This window comes from Dreissena polymorpha, chromosome 8 (assembly GCF_020536995.1).
Source record: "Dreissena polymorpha isolate Duluth1 chromosome 8, UMN_Dpol_1.0, whole genome shotgun sequence".
In the NCBI taxonomy this organism is placed as follows: Eukaryota; Metazoa; Mollusca; class Bivalvia; order Myida; family Dreissenidae; genus Dreissena; species Dreissena polymorpha.
The window spans coordinates 78,388,669-78,412,192 of NC_068362.1; the positions used below are offsets into that span (position 1 = coordinate 78,388,669).

General features: G+C 33.8%; 2 protein-coding genes and 1 long non-coding RNA gene across 14 annotated transcripts in view; all 3 read left to right on the forward strand.

The window, feature by feature from the left end:
- LOC127841885 (uncharacterized) overlaps positions 1–23,524 on the forward strand; it is a 287,569-nt gene that overhangs the window by 180,617 nt on the left and 83,428 nt on the right. The gene's annotated exons all lie outside the window — the stretch shown is intronic.
- Positions 891–12,790, forward strand: LOC127841891 (uncharacterized). Its single transcript, XM_052371020.1, has 13 exons — positions 891–1,022; positions 1,912–1,983; positions 2,214–2,279; positions 2,403–2,637; positions 2,846–3,172; positions 3,319–3,394; positions 3,799–3,866; positions 4,572–4,685; positions 4,818–4,877; positions 5,879–5,983; positions 8,558–8,632; positions 11,509–11,576; positions 12,631–12,790. The coding sequence occupies exons 1-13, from the start codon at positions 1,020–1,022 to the stop codon at positions 12,649–12,651; spliced, it is 1,290 nt and encodes a 429-aa protein (XP_052226980.1). The 5' UTR covers positions 891–1,019; the 3' UTR covers positions 12,652–12,790.
- On the forward strand, positions 17,721–21,447 carry LOC127841900 (uncharacterized). Its single transcript, XR_008031400.1, has 3 exons — positions 17,721–17,913; positions 20,140–20,302; positions 20,440–21,447. It is a non-coding gene; the product is annotated as an uncharacterized LOC127841900 (long non-coding RNA).

Sequence of the window (23,524 nt, forward strand, 5' to 3'; positions counted from 1 at the left end):
CTGCTGTTATTTCACTGCAGAAATGTCATATTTTATCATTAGGTATAAAAGAAAACACCATATTTCCGTTGAAGTCGTTGTTTGATTACTAATAATATTCAAGTTGGTTCATAAGTACTTCAAATAGATGTAGATAGATGTAGATGTAGATATAAGTTTCAGTCAAAGACAAGTATGCATGATACCAATTGTTAATCATTTTAACCATATTATTCATTACACACACAAAGATCCTGCATAACAAACTAACAAACCTTATTGAAATACCTACCTCATGTCCATTAAGACTGTCTGGCAGAGTCTTCTGAGGAGATCATGGATACTTTTTGGATGGAGCTTGCAGTGCGAACCTCCATATTCTTGAAGTTGGGGTTTATTATGGTAGTAACATTTATTGCCGACAAAACGTTATTAACCCTCTATGGACCTCAGATGTTGTCGATCTATTGAAAAGATAATACATATGTATGAATTTGAATTTGGATTACAACAATAAATTATGTATGAGATCACATAAGAAGTGCTCCTTGGCTCATCATTTTCAGAATAGTTTTGGGGAAATTAAGATACTTGTTTTCTTTGCTTGAAGAAAACTACATCAATTGAGCATACAATATAAAACACATTGTGATTGAGTTCCACGTATTTACACCATCAATATTACACAAGTGTTCCTTTCATGTTATCTTTTCTATTAAAATATGTCAGCAAATATTTGCATGATTGTAAAGTAAACATCAACTATTGCATCATCCAACAACTGCAATACCTGGACTGCAGGTGAGTTTAAATGAGACGCTATGTAGTGCTCAGTACACGTTTAAAGACGCTTGTTTGCTTCTGCTAAAATCTATTAAACAACCTTGGGTTGATAAACTTCCTTTTACACTAAGTTACAGGTGCATTGTGTTTTTCTATCTTTTGGTTAATTATATAACTTTTGGATCTAAAACAAAACGTCTAATTGGATATTCAATTACAGTACCACAATGAAGGCTAGATAAAGGAGTATACACTTTATGGTTAATATAAACAATGATTATTTGATTTTTATTAAAATTATAAAGACATGTACCGTTCATGGAAATCGAAAGTTAACATTTTATACATGTGTACATTTTTAATTGTCATTCAAAGTAGTAAAATATAATGATACAACGTGTTGAGGAATTGAATGCCTTCTTTATTTTAACAAATTGTAATCTTTTACAACGGTTTTACTTTTGTTTCATACCTCATGATGCCCTACTTTGTGATCCCCACCAATTTAAAATTATGCGAAAAAGTGTGACTAACTACACTGCTCTTAAAGGGACCTTTTTACGATTTGGTAAATTGACACAATTAAAAAATGTTTCACATTCTCAAATTTTCGTTGTAATTATGATATTTGTGAGGTACCAGTAATAGTAAACGTTTACTATGATTTTAATAATCTATTATAAGCATCGTTTGACGATTTATAAACCTGAAAAAAAAACTTATAAAGCGTTGCAACGTTAAACAATTGAAGAATTGGATTGTTCTGTTGATGGCGTTTTATTTTGTGCCACTACGAGGACTGCTTATATACAGTATAAAATAATTATTTATTGTATGAGCACGGATGGCCGAGTTGTCTAAGCGTTAAACTTTTACTCCAAGGATCAGTGGTTCGAACCCACTTGAGGGTTACCTTTTTTCTTTCTTTCATTTTATTGTTGTTTATTACTGGAGCTTTTTAGATCCAATGTTTAAAATTATCAATATAAAGCATTTAATGACAAACTTCAATACATGACAAAATCTGTGAAAAGGTCCCTTAAAATAAAGTTTGTTGTCGCATGAATACATATTTTATGTATGTAATTTAAAACTGTGTATGTGACAATCTCAGTAATGTTTATCATTTAAAACTTCCCGTTTAAACAGCTGGCAGCGGTGAATATAAGCGATTTGTTTACAAAGAAACTGATCCGACATACGATCACCTCCAGCATTCGAGTAAGCAAAAGCTGTTATATTGTATTTAATTATTGTATATTTTTTGACTTTGGACTGAGTTTAATGAAATGCGCATTTATTTGTTCCTTGTTCAATAAAGGATAATTATCTTAAAAAAGCTAGTGCCGTATGAGTCTATAAACTCAAAAAAACTACCATAGCTTACACGTACTAATCAATTTTATGTACACGCTTTACAACCTTATCTGGAAATGTAATTGTCTTTGCAGGAAAGAATGAGGGCCATCGTTTCAAACTGGAAATTTGATAAAATAATGAGCTATGCATTTATCTTGGTGAGTTTATGTAATTGAGCATAATTACTATGTGCATATAAATATTTTATTTTTGTACATGTATAGGAATCGTAATACAGATATTAATACTTATCAGTAATTTTGGTTATTCATATCTTAAAGGGTATTGTTCATCATTCGACAACATACGAGCTAAAAGAGCGCCCTGACTGTGAATGGTATTGTAAGAAAGAACAACAATGGGACGGCTTATGCCCTGTATATGGGTCCTGTCGGTGGTATTGTCAGGCGAAACGCAAAGACTGCACCCCGGGTACACGATATCATTGTGCCAGAGATTTGCATAACAAGGACTTATTTAATGAAACGTGCGCACCAGACATAATTTGTTTGGCAGGTATGCGCATTATCGTAATCGTAATATAATGATTGTAAACCATGAAACTATGAAGAAAATATAGCGATTAGTATTGTGAAGTAACATGATTAGAGCGACATTCTTAAACCGACGTTTTATTTACACATTCAAGAATGTTCAAGTTGTGTTTCAAGAGAAAACAACGTTAAATAGTATTTGCTTTATGTTTGTTTCATATTATTTAAAGGAGAAGAACCTCAAATATCTTTACAACAGAGTGGCAAAGCTTTTGTGTATTGCCGACCATGTTACCGACAAAACATGTACAATGGTCGCCATAACACATCATCGGCGGTTTTTAGTGAATGTCCTTCTATAAAAACAAACCTGTGTTTGAAAACTGAGCACAAGGTTGACTGTGACAAAACTTCATATTTGGAACTAACAAAAACTGATGGATATTGTCGATGTGACGCAAGAAATGGTTATGCAGCGCAATCAGAGGAAATGTGTTTTTATCAAAATAAACGCTGCTTCAAGAAGAAATGTCCTGAAGGCAACGTTCTTTCTTTGAGTGAGTCTTGTTTTATACTTTATTTGAAATGAAGCATATTAATAAAATGCAAGCATATAAAGTAGATTCGGAGTTAAAAATCTTGATTGTTGGTGTCAACAAAGCTTTTTTTAATTAATGTTCAATAGCTTTCGCTATTCTTTTAGATTGCACGTGTGTAAAGGAATGCCCCGTCGGATTCGCAAGATCAGATGAATCTGATATTTGCAACAAACTGAAAAGGTACGTCTGTGACTGTGTCTACTATGTTTTTTTTTTAAGTATAGGTATAAATGACTTTGAAAGTGAGTTTTAATAGTCATGTTTAAACGTGTAAATATAATCTAATGTCGTTTCAAGATCGTTATGCGAGTCGTAACAGTATTTATTTTATTTCCAAAATATGTAAGGCACTTCATGCTAACGTGCTCCACATCAATATGAACACGTTAACACCTTCATATGATTAAAGAAACTGCAATAATGTTCATAATGTTCATGTTGCTGATAATTAAGTTTTTAGTGTCACACGATGGCATGTATTAATAATTTCTAAATAACATTGAACATCAATGAAATACGTTATCCCTTATGGATGTGTGCATGCTGATATGTTCATTTGCATCAAGTATTGTTCTTTGTTATAGTCCTTACCCTGCGACCGCCTCCGTATTTACAACTGTTGTTGAAGACAAGGACACACACTTTTCTACCGGTATTTGTACATTTATTAACGTAAACTCAAGTAAAACTAAAACCTGTCTATTGAATAGAAACATAAATGTCATAAATTATATTTGTTTTTAAGTGTTGGTTTTGTATGCAAATATCGTAAACGATGTGTTCACTTTACAAAACGTTTAAAAATTGAAGTCGTTTTATACGTTGACCTGATTTCAACAAAAAGCGTTATGAGATGATGCATCAACGACTGATTTACTAACGACCAAATATCTTACACATATTAACAACACAACTATTGCTCAATTTGAGTTTATTTAAATGATAATTTCCGAATCGATTTTGAAAGAGTCCTTCTTCAGAAAATATAATAATACTAAAAATAGCATACATGACGGTAAAACAATTGGAGACCTGCAAATATTTGGTCAAAGTTTATCATTTTATACGCGTTTTAAGTAACCAAAATAATATAAATATCTCAACATATTTATATTTTAACTGCCATGAGTTTACCTCAGCATAATTAATCAACATTTATAAAGCGAATATAGCGAATAATACAAAGACATGTTATAACAATACATTTTTGTAAATATTACATCGGCTCATTCAAAATGGTGTTGTGTGCTCGTCTTAATACATATTGTAATGTTGCAATGTTTAATAACGTAATTTTATTGTAACGCTCAATTTCGACGATGTTATTTTTATGTAATTGACATTATTGTTCTTTCAGAAAATCCTCCGAATATGTCAATGTCGAATATACGAATATTCGAATTGGTAGTCACAGGAGTAACTTTATTGATTGCAGCCTTTATAGTGTTTGTCTTTCTTAAAGAGAAGAAAGGTAATTACAAGCTCAAGATTAAATATATTCAGTTTAAATAGATATTATCTTGATGCATAAACACTTTTCATGTTAATGGTAAAACATTTTCTGTTATCAAAGTAATTAATTCGGCAATTTATTCGTTGACAGATAAATGCATACACTTGGTGTCTAGTTATCGGGGGAAAGCAGTAAGGCGTTTACAGCAAGGTAAATTTACAAGAGAGTACAACAACAACGGACAACATAAATTGTATTTATAAGGATTCCGTGGTAACGTAAAATACAACATTATATTTTGGACTTCAAACAATCCTACACTTCTTGACAGTTTCAGTTAACATTAAGAATGGATTAAAAACAGAATTTTGACTCTAAGCAACCCGTTCAGCCCCGACTTGCACAAACAATCATATTATATTGGTAACTTTTGCCAATTTTACAATGTTAGGCAAAGGAATGACATTTAAAAAATACAACAACGACGTACGTGTCCGTCTAAACTGTAACGATATATTTTTAGTGTGTTCAACAAATGTGTGTTTTTTTTTAATTTGAAGACTTTCAATATGTGCTCATTTGCCTGGCAAACGATAATTAATGCAGCTTATGTAAGTGTCGGGTTAGAACATCTCCAGTGTACACATTTAAAACAGGCTATTAATTTCCGGATTTTGTTTTTATCAATAATTTTGATATAACAAAACACGTTAATAAATATGCTTGGTATTTCTGTCTGTTCTCTGGAGGACAGAGCTCAAGTCGAAAACAAAAACAAAACAAGAACGCGTAATAAACCGTGTCCATTGTGTTAAATTAACACTTTTCATGCGAGTATTTAAGACATAAATATATGTTTGTCACACAATCATTAGAACAAGTGACTCATCCTTAGACCTAATGATCAATACATGTAGTAATTTTAATAAAGACATATGTACAATAAGTTTCGATTGTGTAAGACCATCCACGGAAGAAAATGTTTCCACTGAATATTTGGAAGAAATATTATTCTTTTGTTTGAAAGTGTGATTCAATTTGCATTAAACAAAACTATAAACACTACGTAACAAAAGCATGATTCTTTCAAATGATTTTCAGTAAGGCGAAATAAAAGTCTAAATCAACTCATTACACTTTATTTATTATATAAGTAATCTCCATTGTGTTTCTTGCCCGATATTATCGTTTTTAACAAATTTATATTTCAGAAGAAATACCGTTGAAAAAAATTGAGCAAGACGAAGGAAAGCCAGAAGTCTTGGCATTAAAGTCTACCATATCCTCTGAAGATAAGTTGGATTATTTTGGCAAAGGTATTTCGTTTTAAGTTTGCTTTTTTTTTTAAAAACGATAACCCTAACATTACTCATATAATATTCACATGAACATATTTCATAGGTGTCCCGGATACTGAAACTGACACAAAAATCGCGAGCGGCATGGCTTGCCAACCTCACTTGAACCTAGACAAGCACAGATTAAGCCAACATTTGGATTAGTAATCAACTAAAAAAAAAACATGTCCTTAGTTGTTTCTACACCGAACTCTTTCCACGAGTATTTAAGTTTACCTTTAACTTATTTATTATTTTACCAAACGCTTAAAAAATATTCGCTACATGCATTTTCTGGAGAACATGTGGGAGCAATGGTAGATTATTTTGCAACCTTTTATCTTTTTTTCTTGAAAATTGAATAAAACAACCAGACTCTAATCCATAAATATAATAAAAAAATTAGAACGTCTTTTTGATGTTTTTTGATTATTTAGTCATTTTGTTCATATATCAATGTAGAAAAATCAGTAAAGCTTTTGTGCATCGTGTTCAGAAATGTCTACACAACCAATATTTACAAATGTGATTGAATTTACACGACTGGAATCCGTTATGAAAATCATGTCTCTAGTGATTCACTGTTTATATTTTTGTTCATTAAATTAGGCATTTAGACCGTCATTTTTTAACTTGACTACAATATGTTCTTGATTTTAGGCAAATGTATGAAAATCAGTCGGCGTTTTCCGGTCCTTATCGTAGATATATACGTATGAGCTAATTGCACTTGAAAATGAATTAAAAGTTCCGTTAACATTTCAGTCGACCTTGTTGAATAAATTATACACTTAAGTCTAGATAGATTAAATACTGGATATTGAAAAATATACTTCGATTGTGCTTCTTGTATGATGATGTTTATTTATTAATTCGGGATTTAATGTACTGGCATAGAGTTAACATCGATAGCGTTCTTTGAATTTATTTATTGCGAAAGGATCGTAAGAACATTATTAATACAGCAACTTGAAATTTGAACAAAACAACAAGAACTAATCCATTCATTTAAAAAAACGTGTAGAACGTCCTTTTTAGGTTTTACAGTATAGAGTCATTTTTATCATTAATCAATGTAACTGATAGGAAAATCAGTAAAGCATACATGCATCGTGGTCAAAAACGGCTACATAAACAATATTTACAAATGCAATTGAATTTGCACGAGTGGAATCCGTTATGAAAATCATATCTCTAGTGATTCACTAATTATATTTTTGTTCATTGAACTTGGCAATTAGACCGTCATTTTTTTTACTTAAGTCGTCTTGTGGACTCATCCCTCTGTCAGGTTTGCTAAGTTTCCAATCTGCGGTTTAAAATCTCCATTATGGCGATAAGTTTGCAGCCTGCGGTTACAGATGTCCAGTATAACAAAATATATTATCTACTTTTATTTTATTTTGATAAAGGGATTGACATACATCATACTGTTATTGAACCGCACGAATTTGCATTTGAAGCAGTATTATTGAAGTAGGTTTATAAATATGCGCACCAGATAATATGTTTCCTCATGAATGAAATTGTAAAGAACATATTTTTCAACGGGATTAAGTCAGATGTTTTTCTTAACTACTTAACTACTAACTATTTCTCGGTGGTTTTCGATTAGAAAATGCAACATTAAAACGCTGTTCTCGTTTTTCGATGCTTCTGTGTTAAAATTACACATCAAAGTCTGTAGCCATTTATTCCGCAACTTTAAGTGCCTTCATTTTCTTGCATGCTGCTATCTTATTTTTTAGTTGTTAACTGCTTAATTTATTTCGTCATTTTTAAACCTGTACAAATAGTACACTAATTCGACCATTGGACTGGCGATTAGTACTGCTTCAAACTAAGGCACGTAAGAAGTGTTCGTAAGAGATATGCAAAAGCTTTGTCCTGCATAAAGCATAATAAATATATACCGGCGGAATTCTTGTGCAAGTTAACACCGAACGCGTTGCCAATTTAACAGTCCATTGATTACTTCTACCCGTTTAATATTGATTTTTGTTTTGTAGATTTTATTTTGTTTACGTTTTTAAAAATAAAGGTTTTTTGTATGACCACAGTTTGCTTAGGTCGTAGGATTGTCCGAATCTGTGCATGCAATTCCATCAACAATCATTTTAAGATATAGAATTGTCTGTGGAAATGTGAGTAAATAATTTATTTGTGTATACATGACATTCATTACTCAAAAAATGATCCGTTACATTCAACTATGTAATGTTCTTTCTTTATTTCAGAGTAATGGTTGTATAATGAATACATGTAGTTAACCAATGCTAAAGTATAATCATAAAATGTTGGCGCCATGTATAACTGATAAATGATTTAACAATATAAATCATATCATATATTAATTGTAATTGTTAATATCGGGAAAATGTATCTATTTCTACACCTAAAAATGGAAAAGCAGCAAAAACTAAGACTCTACATATATTTATTCAACGTCTATATCCAGGAGATTAACGATAACCATATCACATAATATACTAATTTAATTATGTAATACAGGTATTGAAACTCGGTTAATTAAAAATGTTTATTTCTTTGCAGCTGCTTGTTTATTGGAGAACGTAACTGCAACATGTTCAGCCTTGACAACCAAAGCTACAATCCACGACGCTCAAGGTTCGTATTTTGCCTATTGTATTAAAACGTATTCATTTTCTTGCTGAAGAACATCAACAGCGAGAAAGCTTACAAACCGGTGAAAGTTCTCACCAGGATAAAACAAAGGCGAATACATGACAAAGATTGCAAATGTCTGACGGAGGAACAAGACATCCTAAAAACATCGACAGAATACTGCTCAGAACTACAGAATCACTGGAGACTTAGAAGTCCGAAATGTCCCTCCAGCACCCAAAAACGATGACCATCCCATCCATCGTGAAGAAGTTGAAGCAGCAATCAGATCGCTGAGGAAGAGGAAGTCAACAGGAGTGGACAACATCCCGGGTGTAGGCGGTGGGGCAAGAGATGACCAGAGCCTTACTGACTATTTGCAACACGATCAGGCAGAAAGGGGAATGATCCACACCGAGGACGCAAACCCTCGTCATCACCCTTCCCAAGAAAGGTCAAGTAAAAATTTTGCTGAACAGATTGACGCCGCAAGCGGAAAAGATCATCACCGAAGAGCACTTATTTCCCAAACAAGGGCGCAGAACAACAAAGCAGGTCTTAAACCTCATGATACTGTGCGAGAGGTACCCTACAACATCACGTATTCATTGATTTTAAGATGGCTTTTGACAGGGTAAGGCATGTAGCATTTTGGGCTAGCATGAGGCTGTACAACATCAACGCCAACCTGACCCGAATCATCGAACACCTCTATGTCAAAACCTCTTGTGTTGTCTGCTTCAAAAGCAGCATAGAGGGATGGTTCAAAGTCACAGACTCAAGACTTTTTGCGCTCTCCCACCCTTTTCAACATCTTCATGACTTGCGCCTTGGAATATCACGAGGGGACAGTCATTATTAGCGGCAAAACAATCACAAACTTACGTTTTGCTGATAACGTAGATGGCAGTCGGAAGCAAATTAGATGAATTAATTAACCTAGAAGAGTTATGGACAAAACCTCCAAATTCTCCATAGCCTTCGGCATGCAGATCAGTGCGGAAAATACCAAACTGATGGCCAACAACATCAACGGCATCAGCACTTACATCAGGGTCTGTGACGAAAAGCAGCAAACCGTTGACAGCTTCAAATACATGGGAGCAACGGTCACAGACGCAGGATCCAAGCCTGAATCGCACAAACCACAGCAGCGCTCACAACACTTAAAACCATCCGGAAAAAACCCTTAAAAATCAGACTGTTGCAAGTCATGTCAATAATTTTAAACGCCAGCGAGTCATGGACACTTACAGCGGGAGGATACAGGCCATGAAAATGAGATACTGACGAAGACTCCTGGGCATCTCCTACAGAGACTACATCACGAACGTGGAAGTCCGTAACGGAGTCAAAAACAAGCCATCGGACCCCAGGAAGATCTGCTGCCCACTGTCACAAGAAGGAAACTTAAGTGATATGGACATGAATCGCGATAACCATGGCGTGCCAGAATAGTGCTACGCGTCACAGTACAGGGAAGGACGAAGAGAGGAAGACAAGGGAAGCGATGGAAAGATAACATCTCATAACGGACTGGTTGGAGCCTTGAAACTGTCAAAAGACAAGAAGAATGGATAGAGTTGGTTGCTAAGTCATCTGTGGTGCCCCAATGGTTGTCGAGACTACGGAAAAAGTAAAGACGTGATTAAAACGATCATTATCCGTACAACTACCTTCAAATGTTTGTAAAATTAAAAACAAACTTACGGGTTGTTGTTATAAGAATTATGGAGCGATTAGGTTTTAGGATCACGTTGGATGAAGTTATCCTTCACTTCACTTATCAAAATTCGTAATTGGTGGTTTATGTAACACAGTATAAATACTTTTTTGTTCGAAAGCATATTTAAGAATGAAAGTTGTAAACTGTAAGCTCATTACTATGCTAGAAAAAAAATGTTCCAAAATATATTAAACTGTTTAAACTAAAATATGCCATTAACATGAAATATTTACTTTTTATGTCGAAAGTCAATCGGTTAAACACTAGTGAACATAGTATTTTTTTTCCGCTTAGCTCCACAGATAGGGACAGTTTCAGCGGACGCGACCGTTAAAACCAACGTGAAATCGCAAGCTTCAATATCGGACTCACGTGAGCTTTTTTCCTTGAAATTGCAAGCACAATCACACGAAGTTCATTTCTGCGCTAAGCATTAATTTAACACGACGATAGTAAAAGTAAATACTTTGAACAATCATGTCTTTCCTCCAAACGATATTGTTTAGTAATTTACCAAACAAATTTATATTCCTGTTTAACTCTTTAAAAAAACATCATACCTATAACGAACGTTAGGATGATTATCTTATAATATGGAAGTTAACCACTTGAATGAATGCAAATACAGAAATAACATAAAATAAATGCAACTTAACACATATTATTACAAACTAAATATTTTACAGAAATCTTAACACTAACTTAGTTATTTCTGCTACAGTACATTATAAGTATTGATGATGATTTGAAATATTAACTTCATGACGCTATATTCTTAAATCTTTTTCTATAAAGAAGGAATGTACTTGACACTTGTTCGAAGTTTCATTTTATCAATCCTCAAAAAGTTATAACTCTGTTGCTCTGGTATCTTTCCTACCATTGATTATTAAGTGTCAGGTTGAGCGCTCTAAAACAGGTTTAAACCCCCAATGCTTTGCATTGACCGTTCCAAGGCGGTGACCCCAGCTTTATTCTTATATGTGTTTATGTTGTTTTGTATTGTGCTGTTTTGTGCTGTGTTGTACTGTTTGGGCAATCGGTCACTGGCCTTAAATGAAGGACTATCTAATTGTTTATAATAATAACCCAATACTGCTTCAGCAGCTGGAGTTTCACTTCTTTATATTGAGATTTGTTAACCTTTTTCAAGCCCAAACGGATACGAAGGCTACATACAAAAGATCTTCAACATCGCAAACACGAAAATATACACCCCAGGTAAGTATTACATAATAAAATCAATTAAAATTTTTGTGTATTAAAAATGAACATCCTAAATAAGGTTAAGCTTGATCTATAAAGATGACCATCTGAAATAAGGTTAGATTTGATCTATAATGCATACTTAACAATTTAACAAAAATTATCATGCTTTTTCTACAGGCACTTCGTTTTTTTTTCGTCCTGATTTTAATATCTGATGTAATACAATCTCAATCGATGTTGAATTGATACATATTACTTGTTATTTTCTTACATGTATTATTGTAATAATGTTTGATCTGTTTTTACGAATTTATAATTAATTTAAACATGGTGGACATGACAATTTTAACAAAAACTGAATTTCAGGATCGGTGTAAGGATGCCTACGCAAGGTTAAAGAACAATAAAGGCTTTACTTTCGATGAAGGCTTTATGTATGACAACTTAAAAGATAAGGACTTTATAGAGCTGACCGACTGTGACACAATTCATTCGTAGGTGCATCTGTATAAAGTCATAATTAAATAGATATGTTTTATACCACCCGCACGAATTAGACAGAGATGAACGCGGTCTGGTTACTAGGTTGACCATCGTCGACTGTCCGTCTGTCTTTTCTTTCTCTTTGTCGGTCAGTTTTTTTGTAAAACAAACTTGTCCTATGCTATTTCTTTGTAAAATGACGTTGTCAATTTTTAAAATAACGTGAAAATTATGAAAACTTAATTATTGTATAATAAATGTGCTGAATAATTTTCGAGTTTAAACGTAGAATTTCTAAACTAGAGTATTATACCTAACTTTATTTTACGAAACGTGCCTGTTTTGTTGTGTGTGTGGGAAGAAAGTTCATCGATATTTCGACAGTGCAATTGGTCTTAACATAACACATGTTAATTATATTATTGAAATGTTTGTTTCTGTAATTTGTCAGTGTATTTGTTTTCGGGGAAATTACGCCTAATTTGCCATGAACGGAGTTATGCATACATAATATTATCTTTCTAGTAGCGAGTACAATGCATAAAGTATAAGACGGATATTTCAAGTAAGATTATTATTACAGGATAGATATTGCTGGTTTTGAGACATATGGGATTCCTGGAGTTGAAACTGCGGATCTTTACCTACTGATAAGTCATCTACTGTGTGGCAACGAAAATTTGAAGACCACTCTTCAATTGGCTGCTGCACGATACGGAATACAGCATTTTGATACATATTTTAAAGCGGTAATGCGATCTGTATTTGATATAGGGCGAACGTTTAAAAATAAAACATGTTTTCATATCATTTTTTGAAAATATGTATTTTGACTGTGGTAGCTATTTATATAGTCATTTAATACATGACACATTGCATTCTGACGTTCAGTGAGTGTTCTTAATCCCCCAAAAATACCAAAATCTTAGAAAATATCGACATTAATACATGTAGTATTTATTAATTTGGTTTATTAGAATTGTATCTTTTTGTGTAAGTAGATCTATTAAAATAATAGCAATCTACACAGTATATGCGCCACCCTTATGTGAATTTTTTTTTTTTATTTCAGCTGTTTAAAGAATTTAATCAGTCCAAAACTCCTTTGATTGAGGCCCGTATTTTCTTCGAATTGCACGGCATATATTTTAACGATTTCACATCTCCGTTAACTGAGGAAAGTGTATGTATGGCGCTTGACAATTTATTACATCAACTAGCAGTTACTGGAAGTACAGGTACTTTTGATATTTTTAAATATTGTAATACATTCTAACATCAAATTGCCAACACATATGTCAATGACTTTCCATTATGCTATCGCAGGCCCGTTTCACGCAGCATTACTGGGTAGCGTTTTGAATTGTAACCTGACCCAACACTTCGAGAACAATCATTACCATGATCGAGACGTACGGACAACAGCAGGCTTCAAATTGGCTTTGGAATCCAACCAGTCATGTTCACGAGAACTGCATATTGTTTGGATGAAGTCAGCTAACTATCCGCACAGATATTGTGTTATACCTGCGTTTACAAGTGATGGCACAAACATTGCAAAAAAAACCCACATTCCATACAAACACAATGAAGTAAGAATTGTTATCATAAAAATAGTTTACAGTTACTGTCAGAATATCATTTTATTGATAAGAGAACGAGATTTAACACGGAAACACGTGGATATTGGCATGCCAATTTGCAGTTAATGTGTACTTTTATATATTGTTTCAACGCTTTAGTCAATTTCTAGCGAATTCGAAGTAATTTGTGCTGTTATATTATTGCAGAGCATGGTCAAGACTCTGATAGAAAACATAAAAGAACAGGAACCTTACAAGTGGATAAGCTGCTTTGAAGTATTTGAACAATCTCAAAAAGATATGTTTGACGACTTAAAAGGAATGGAATTTATTAAACCGGATCGAATAATTAGAACGTAAGCATTTAACTGTTTGAAAGTAGTTCTCTATAATGTAATTTGTGACGAAACATTGAAATGCATATGTATGGTGAATGTTCTATTTTTGACTGCGCACACACTGATTTGTAATGTTTTTAAGTTGAATTAATAGTAAACGACAAAAATACATGCCATCGCAAGTCCGTCGTCAAAAGCATCTTGTATAAAAGACAATGAAAACACTAAACTGTAGCACCAATGCCGATTGAAATAGGATCAAACAAACAAAAACACATCAAGCAGTGTCACATTTTTGTTTATTTATCCTTTCTCTTACAAAACGTACTTAAAGATATACCTGAAGAGTTTGGGTTTTATGGGAATTCACCGTACGACAATTGGTAACACTTTTAGCCACAAAATCTACATGCAGAAACATTAAAATAAATAAGTATTATAATTTGCGACCATTGTTAGTGAAAAAAGCCATTTTCAATCACTTAGAAATGTTCAAGAACACCATGAAATTAATTATATGTATGTATTATATTGCGTGTAGAAACCAATAAACAGTTAACAGATATGCTACCATAAAAACATTTAAAAAAACTTACACACAAAAAATAATTGAAGAAAATAAAGTGAAGCCATAACAAGAAATCGTCCCCTGTTCTGGAGTTTCATAAATCTTATCTAAATGTGAAATGACGAAGACTTATTAAACTGTAAATACATTTTAATAATATTAAATGTTTATTACATGTTTGGTTTGATTGCAATTCTCTTAGGCTATACAGTTTATTATAAACATGTACGTGTATTGTGATTACTTGTGTGCTCAGGTTAAATCCTCCATTTGTTTCCTATGGCTGTTCCAAATTTTAATGTGTTGATGGTTGTGCTTTATCTTTTCTCTTGTTTTATTAAGTATAATGTATATCAGGATCAATGTTCCTGGATATACGGCATATACAAAACCCAGAGGAGGAAACACATCCGTGTACGAATGGTTAAGCCTCATGCTAATCGGAGACCAATCTCTAATGTACATCTTAAGACTAGCAGCAGCAAGATATGCTATTAATCACTTTGAAACATATGTAGATAAGGTATCGATAAGAATCTTGTTTTTCGGCTAAATGTTATATATTATACTGTTTCATGGTCATTTAATACAATCGTATAATTTTGTTTATTTAACTTCTTCCGCCATTAATTTAGAACAAATTAACTAGAAAAGTAAAAACTATAAATATACTAACCTATACATTTTTCCGCAAACAAAATATGTGAGTAGCACTTATTAGTAAGAAAATACATTATTTAATAATGCTGATGTATTTATTTGTAGCTAAACGACAAATTCAATGGCGATTTTTATGCGGCGAAAACCTTCTTCAAGTCACATGAAATAGGTTTTGCAGAGAACGAAAGAAACGTTAAAGGATGTGTGTCCGTTGCATTTCGCAACTTAGTGAACGAAACAGTGAACGCGAACAAAAGGAATGGTAAGAACGGAATATATGTATACGGCATGACGCTATAAAAATGTAAATATGGAATGTATCACAAGCCAAGTAGACAACATTAAAAACATAAAAGTAACAAAATAACTAAAACAAAACTGTCAATCTTCCTTGACACAGCAGACGCTCAGCTAACTCAACTATGGTCGCCATGAAGTAGGGGATAATGTGTTTGCATAGCTATCGGGAGGTCACGGGTCCGATCCCCAACGTGGGAGATCTCCTCCCATATACACCAAGTACTGATTCTACCCAGGAAATGGTCTCGAGAGCGTTTCGCTTAACCTTAGGTGCTCGATTTAAGTTAACTGGATAGTTTTCATCTAACTCGACGATTCCCTCTCCTGTGTGAATACAATCCAATTTTTATCCATATACCGAAGAACAATTTGTCACATCCATTATAACAAATGTTCGTGTTTGTGTCGATTGACCAATATAAGAGATTTATTGGCGAGGTTCACGCCAACCAGCTTACTAACGAGATGATCACATAATATGAATAGGTCAATTTATAGTACGCTTTACAAATTTGGTACTATCAGTGTGCATTCCAAAATATAAACAGTATTTGATTTGAATGTAAACCGAACCAATTGCTCATTTTATTTTTGTGTTTTTTCAGCGCCGTTTTACGTTGAATTTTTGAGTGGCGTATTAAACCGTAAAATCATCCAACACTTTGAGAATAATACGTTTGACGGCCGACATGTAGACTCAATTTGCGGTCTTGACGTTTCATTAACGACAGAATTATCCAGTGATCGAGAACTGCACATGTACTGGATGAAGTCATCAAATCAACTCACTTATCAGATAGTCCCTTTGTTTCCATGTAATCCGAAAAGCAATGGAAAAGGTAAAACATTTACTTATTGATGTGTTAAAAACAAGACATGTCTGTATCAAATAAATCTGCCTTTTGTTTTATGTAATTATAACTTGTTGTAATTATAACTTCGTTTTCATTTGTAAATAAGCTGATTGTAAAATATAAAAATTGCATTCATTTGATACATTTCATCACTCCATTTTGTATAACTTAATACTCATTTTTATAATAAATCAGTGGTCTAAAATATGCTTGGGGATATAACATATTATGTTGTGGATGTCCTGCTGTTGTTTTAAATAGATAATGAGTATGATCTTAAACAATTCATGAATTGTGGCAACAATATCCATGAAAATCGAGTTTATTGTAGGTAATTGTAGCAAAGGCTTGTATCGAGCGGCAAATGTTGTTGCTGGTTTGGTGATCTATGCTTTGTTCAAAACTGCTTTTAAAAGTATCGTTTTTAATGTTAACCACAGCAAAATTGTTAGTTTAATAACATAAACATTGGCCATAAATGCGTTTGTACTTTTAATTGTGTGAAAATTATTAAGTTAATTAATTGCTGGAGTTGTATCTGTTCTTTTGAATTTTTTTTTTTTTTCATAAACTATTTGCAGGATTTGTGTGAAGATGTATACGAATTATTGTTGGGACATGTGACCTATGAGTCCGGTAGCTGTTTACAAATGATAGATGCACACGAAAAGACATGCCATTTAAAAACCTTCAACGGATGCCAAGCGGGTCATAAATAAGTGCGTTGGTTTGAGTCATGTTATTCTAACAAAATTAATATACTATCGTTAATCATTCGCCTATAAATACTGAAAAATGGTCGCGCATACACTTTTGCTTCCAGAGGGTCTGGGCCCGAACCTCAGGAAAGGATATTTTCTGGCCTTAAATAATCTGTAATTCCATTCATATTTTAATATTAAATAATTGTGATGTAATATTATAACATTTTCAAAAATAGAAAAATCTGGGATCAAGTTACTCGAAGGAGGGCGGGGAGGGGGGGGGGTAATCAAGTTATATCAAGGCTACACATTGACGTCATAATTGTACCTAGTTCGTTTAACGACAGTTAACATGTTACTTAATACCGAACTCAGTATCAGGTTGTTTATAAAAATGTTTCTCTGTATCCTTTATAAGTCGTGAGCTCAATCTATGATTGAGGTAAATGTTTTCAGACAAGTTTTGCCAATTTCGTTGTTATCAGCTAATGTGCAATTTGTATTACTTTTTTATTTTATACACAAGTTTCAGATATATCTGTATCAGAGTATTTTTATTATAATATCATTTATTTAATATGCATAAGTTTTAAGAGAGATATGCATTTCAATTGTACTTGATAGCCGATAAAATATACTTATATTCGCCAACAAAATTGATGATTATAAATCTTATTGATTGATATTTTATAGCATAAAAATCCCTGGGTTTATTGCGTATGAAAGGCCCGACGGGGAAACCACGTGTCTTTACGAACATACTAGTCGTCTACTGTTTGGGAATACAGAGAAGAAATTTATACTGCGGTTGGCTGCAATAAGATACGCTCTACAAAATTGTTTAAAATATGTTCAACAGGTTTGTAAAACAAGCATATTATCTGTTCAGTTTACAAATACATTACATAACTTCGTATCAATCTATTTCACATTCAAACTTCAATAAAGATGTCGGTGAGGTTTTCAAAGCATTACTTAAATCTTTTGTTAATTTAGTAAACCATGTTTTGGTAATAGAAATATCTTTAACGTATTGATACATTGGGTAATGAACTTGAGTGTTAGATCTCTTGTGCGATTATCCTAGTATTATGTCACAAATATTGCCTCGTGTCCGTGTGTTCTGTTCATCATCATTGTGTTCATTGTCCGCGTGAAGCATCTTTGTCTCGCATACGTACAGAACGATTGAGACTTAAAGGAACTTGTAGAGCCTGTTTTTGGTGGGGAAACGGCTTGTCCATAACGTGCCAAGTCTAGTCACTGATGCCGTCCCTATGCAAATTCTTATTCGGACATCAGCGTCGTTACTGGCACCATCCCCTGACAAGAATGATCCCAAATGCTTGAAGCTGCTGACTGTTTCCTGGTTCTTGTCGTTCATGGTGGTGCCCACACTTGTATTATCCATCCCTACTCTTGTTCTTTCATAGAGTATGTTGGTAATGTCTTGGAGAAAACTGCTGGTGCCATCCATGAAGTCAATGTCACAAGAGAATCTCAAGTTGGTTATGGATCTTTCAACAATTGATATAGAGCTGTGGTAGTCTTGGAGGGTCTCTTGCGTTTTCAATGAAATGGATAGGACGGGGGGTAGCAGACATCACTGGCCGACGCCCACTGATGTCCTGGAGAAGTCCCCCTTCCATCCGTTGAGAAGAACTACACTGCTAGCGAAACCGTAGAGTTCTTGGATAAATTGCGCCAGCCCTATTTCAATGTTGAAACCCCTCATAATACACTATAGACAATCATGCCACACGTAATATATCTTAAAGTCGATGAAGTTTTGGAAGAGACCACGTTGCTGCTGCGTGTGTTTCTTAATGATCACCCTGTAGTTTGGTTCAATTGTGATCCGCTCAGCACTGAATCCAGCCTGCTTATCCGCCAGAAGTCTTCGACCTTATTTTCCATTCAACTGACGATGATGCGTAGCATGACTTACCTGGGCTTACTGATGAGGCTGATGGTGCTGTCACTCTCTCATAGCTTGAGATTCCTTTTTTCAGTATGGGAATGATTACAAAATGGTTCCACTTATTGAGCTACAACTTCTCCCCTCAGGTCGTTTGGCATAGTGCCAAAATTGCTGCAGTCGTTACCTCTCTTCCCTGCTTAATCAGCTCGAAAGTGACGCTGTTCAATCCCGGCGATTTTCCTGACTTTAGTCTCCCCCACATCTGTCTTTTTTTGAACGGACTTTCGTCGTCCGCGTCTGGTCAAGAATCGTCATGAAGGAGAGTAGGGTATGGTAAAAGCGGGTAGTTATATAGGTGGCTACAGAATTCAGAACACCTGTTCAGGACTGCGACACTCGCTGTATGGAGGTTTCCGTCATCGTCTTCTATAAATCTGGCATTGAGCTGACTGGTCTTCATTAGGGCCTTACAAGTGTTGTAGGCATTCTTACTGCTGTGTGTGGTCATCTCATCGTCAATGTTGATATAGTGCTTCTCAATTCATTTTTCTTGACCTATTTGATCTACTTCCTAACCTCCCTTTTCGCTTTCTGGTATTTTGTCTTAGAGTCCATGCTGGTGTACTTCTCGTGCCTCAGCTCTGATCTTTTGTCACTGAGGTCAATTATCTCGGTCGTCATTCATTGCTTGTTCTTCCATCACTCTCTCAAGAATTATAAATCGTTTGTAAAAAAAAAGAAATGAGTATCAATCGAGACTAAAATGCGATGTGTTGAGTAAGATAATCTTTAATATACATAAATATGATTTATTACACATGGTATCTTGTATCATGTCAATTTGTTTATCTTATAAGTATTGAAAGCACAATAAAAACAATAAGGCGTACACGCACACTGCCATGCTATTACAAGATAAATGCAATTATTACACATACACATACTAATCTGTTTCAATATTTAAACATATATATGATCAATTTATAGTTTAGAGTCGTTAGATAAAAATCTTTTTTGGCTATGAAATGGTATTACCGTAACTGTGGCATGAAATTAAATCCTTGTTATAAGGTTTGTTAGCAATACAAGTACCTGCATGACGATGTAGAGTTGTTTAAGTATACATTAAGGTGTTGTTAAATCATTTGTGTTATGTTTTAATAGCTGGCAGATGCATTTGTAAACTCCAAATCCAAGACTGATGCCGCAACCGCATTCTTTCGAATACATTGTATCGATTTTAAAAGGACAAAGAAATCGCCAATAATAAAAGATGTTGGGTTGGCATTTGTTGATCTTTTGCGAGAAACGGTCAACACAGGACAAGGTAATAACTTACAAGCGATTAAATCAGACGATTTACTTATATTTTAACCCGTTCACAATTATATCAATTGAATCTGACTTTCAAAAATGTTCACAGTTTTTGTCTATTTAGCCTGCATATTCAACGTTTCTTTTAAGGTCCGTTTTATGCTGAGTTTTTAGGAGGTGCATTAAATTGCAAAATAACACAACACTTTGAGAACGATCGCTTTTACGAGTGGAACATTTGCGCGGTACCAGGCCTCAATGTTTCCTTGGTAACCAACACACCGCCTGACAGAGAACTGCATATCTACTGGATGAAGACTAGCCGGGGTTTATCATACACATATCAACTAGTTTCTCTTGTAAAAAAACGTGGACGCAGTGTCATCTTGATTAATTGAGTGGTACAATAGACTCATCATAAGATTTGCAACAGCAATAACTAGCTCGGAGAGTTTTGTTTCAATTCTTGCGCTTGTTGAAGTATGCTTTATCTGATATTGACATCGCTTCATTTGGATAAAGAGTAATATCTTATTGCACTTTATGTATTGCGATACACAAATGTATCACAGCAACTATAAGCCACTTAACTAATATTCCAATCAATTCGAGCGCATTTAGCTTTGCTTTTTAATACACATGATAGTTGTGATAGTTTGGTTTGCCTTTGGTTAAATGACTGTTACCTTACTTTAAAAACTTACACATGTATATAATTATATGCGGTCCCATTATGTTTAGAATTATGTTAAATACCATTCATATTGTTATTTTTTTACTATGCATGTTTGTTTGCCTTTTGATATGCTTTTGTTTTTTAAACAAATCAAGTATACTTAACTGTATATCGTCAAGATTTTCAAAACCATTTTAAAGGGGCCTTTTCACAGTTTTGGCATGTATTGAAGATTATCATTTAATGCTTTATATTGATAAATAGAAACATTGGATCTAAAAGGCTTTAGTAAAGAATAAGAATACAATTAAAGAAAGAAAAAAAAAATCAACTGGGCTCGAACCACTGACCCCTGGAGTAAATGTCTATGGCTTAGACCACTCGGCCATCAGGGATCTTACTATGATGTGTGTATTTTATACATCATATAAGCAATCCTTGTAGTGTCACAAAATTTAACAATTGCAAAACTGTCCAAATTATTTAATCGTTTCGCGTTGCAACGCTTTATAATTTTCAGTTGTTTTTTAATCGTCAAAAGATGCATACCCCTGGTATAATAGATATTTTAGAGCATGGTAAATGTTCAGTAATACTGTTTCCTCACAATTATCATAACTACAACGAACATTTGCGAATAAGAATTTTGTTTTATTTTGTCAATTTACCAATACGTGAAAAGATCCATTTAATATGTTATATGTTTTAAGCAAAATCATATTGTCAGGAATATAGAAGAAAATAGTGTCGATAAGATATATGGGTGTTTTGGAAATGTTATATGTGAATCCGTAGACAAATGTTTTATGGCTTAAACATTCACAACGCTTTTAGAAGAGAATGGAAGTGATGAATGAAAATATATTGCCTAGACGGACGCACGGTAATATCAAAATTGAATGTACCCCCATCTTCTATTGTCAAAATCAAAGTGCCTTCGCTTTTTGTTCAACACCACCGAGCGTCAAAGTGTTTTACCTGGAACATCCTTATTTCTACAGTTTCAAAATCATAGTTGTCGTCATCATTATTATTGTCGCTGGCATTTTTAGAAATCATTATCACCATCAAAATTATCATCATCAAAATCACCAGCATCATTATTTCTATAATAATCATCAGCATCGTCATAATTAAAATCAGCATAATAAGCAGCATTTTCCTGATCACAAGTTTATCAATATTACATTAATCCATTCATACCAAATTCACTCTGATCATGGACATATAAGGAATACTTATCTACAGTTAATCAATGCTTTTAACCAATTGGATTTACACTCACATAATGAATATGCATTTATCGTGTATAATGGCTCGAAAACGGCCATTTAATATCAGCGAGCTATTGATGCTGATAAAGAAAACACGATAATAATATGAGCCTTGTTCTGAGAAAACAGTGCTTAATGCATGTGCGTAAAGTGTCATCCCAGATTAGCCTGTGCAGTCCTCACAGGCTAATCAGGGACGACACTTTCCGCCAAAACTGGATTTTCGGTAAGGAGTGACTTCATTGAAACTAAAAATACCATAAAAGCGTAAAGTGTCGTCCCTGATTAGCCTGTGCGGACTGCAATGGCTAATCTGGGACGACACTTTACGCACATGAATTAAGCCCAATTTTATCAGAAAAGACACATATGAAACGTATATATGGTGCATAGGATAATTGCGCTTATTGAGGACTAAAAATAAAATAACGCACGAGTAATAAACATGTAACTATGTCATTCAGAAAATCTAAACTGATTCGTCTTACTCATTTTTGTATTAAAGCATTTACACTTAGAGCCGAAAATATATAGAAAATATTGTTTCCTCAGATTTGCAAGTTTGTACATTATATTTAACTGCATAATTTTGTTTCAATCAATTACGGATGTTGAACATCCACTTAATTTTATTTAAAAGAAATAGAAAAGAGCCTTCTCTTTCATTCTCACAAACACTATATATAAGTAAAATGCATAAACAAAATTGTTGTTAATTTGACGGAGGTGCATGTATTATTGCTTTATTGTTATTTTGAGGATGAGCTGTATATGCCTAAGTCGTAAATAAACTTTTATGTTCGGTCATGTGTCCGATTTCTATGCATCTACCAGATATTTGATTACTATACGTTAACAACACAATCACAGACCAAACTTCGGTCGTGACATTTTTATTTTCATACGTTAGATTTATGAAGAATGTTTAAATTTAACCTTAACCTTAAATATAAATTAAATTTAATGGGAATCATAATATACACGAACTTAACGGTGTGAATATAATAGTCTACAATTTTAAGTTCCGTTTGTTGATATATGTCATTCTATGGACACTTCTTGTTGCAAAATATAAGATGTTATGAAATTGTGTTTATATGACACATTCATGTTTAAGAGATTATGATTATGTATGTATGCTGACTGCATCTGGAACGAACATTTACGCACATGCATTAAACCTTATTTTCACAGAGCACGACCAGTTTGTTACTTGAAATAGTGCGCCTCAATTGGTGCTGAATAACATCAGCTGAAAATCCTATCTTGACCATGATGATTCGCT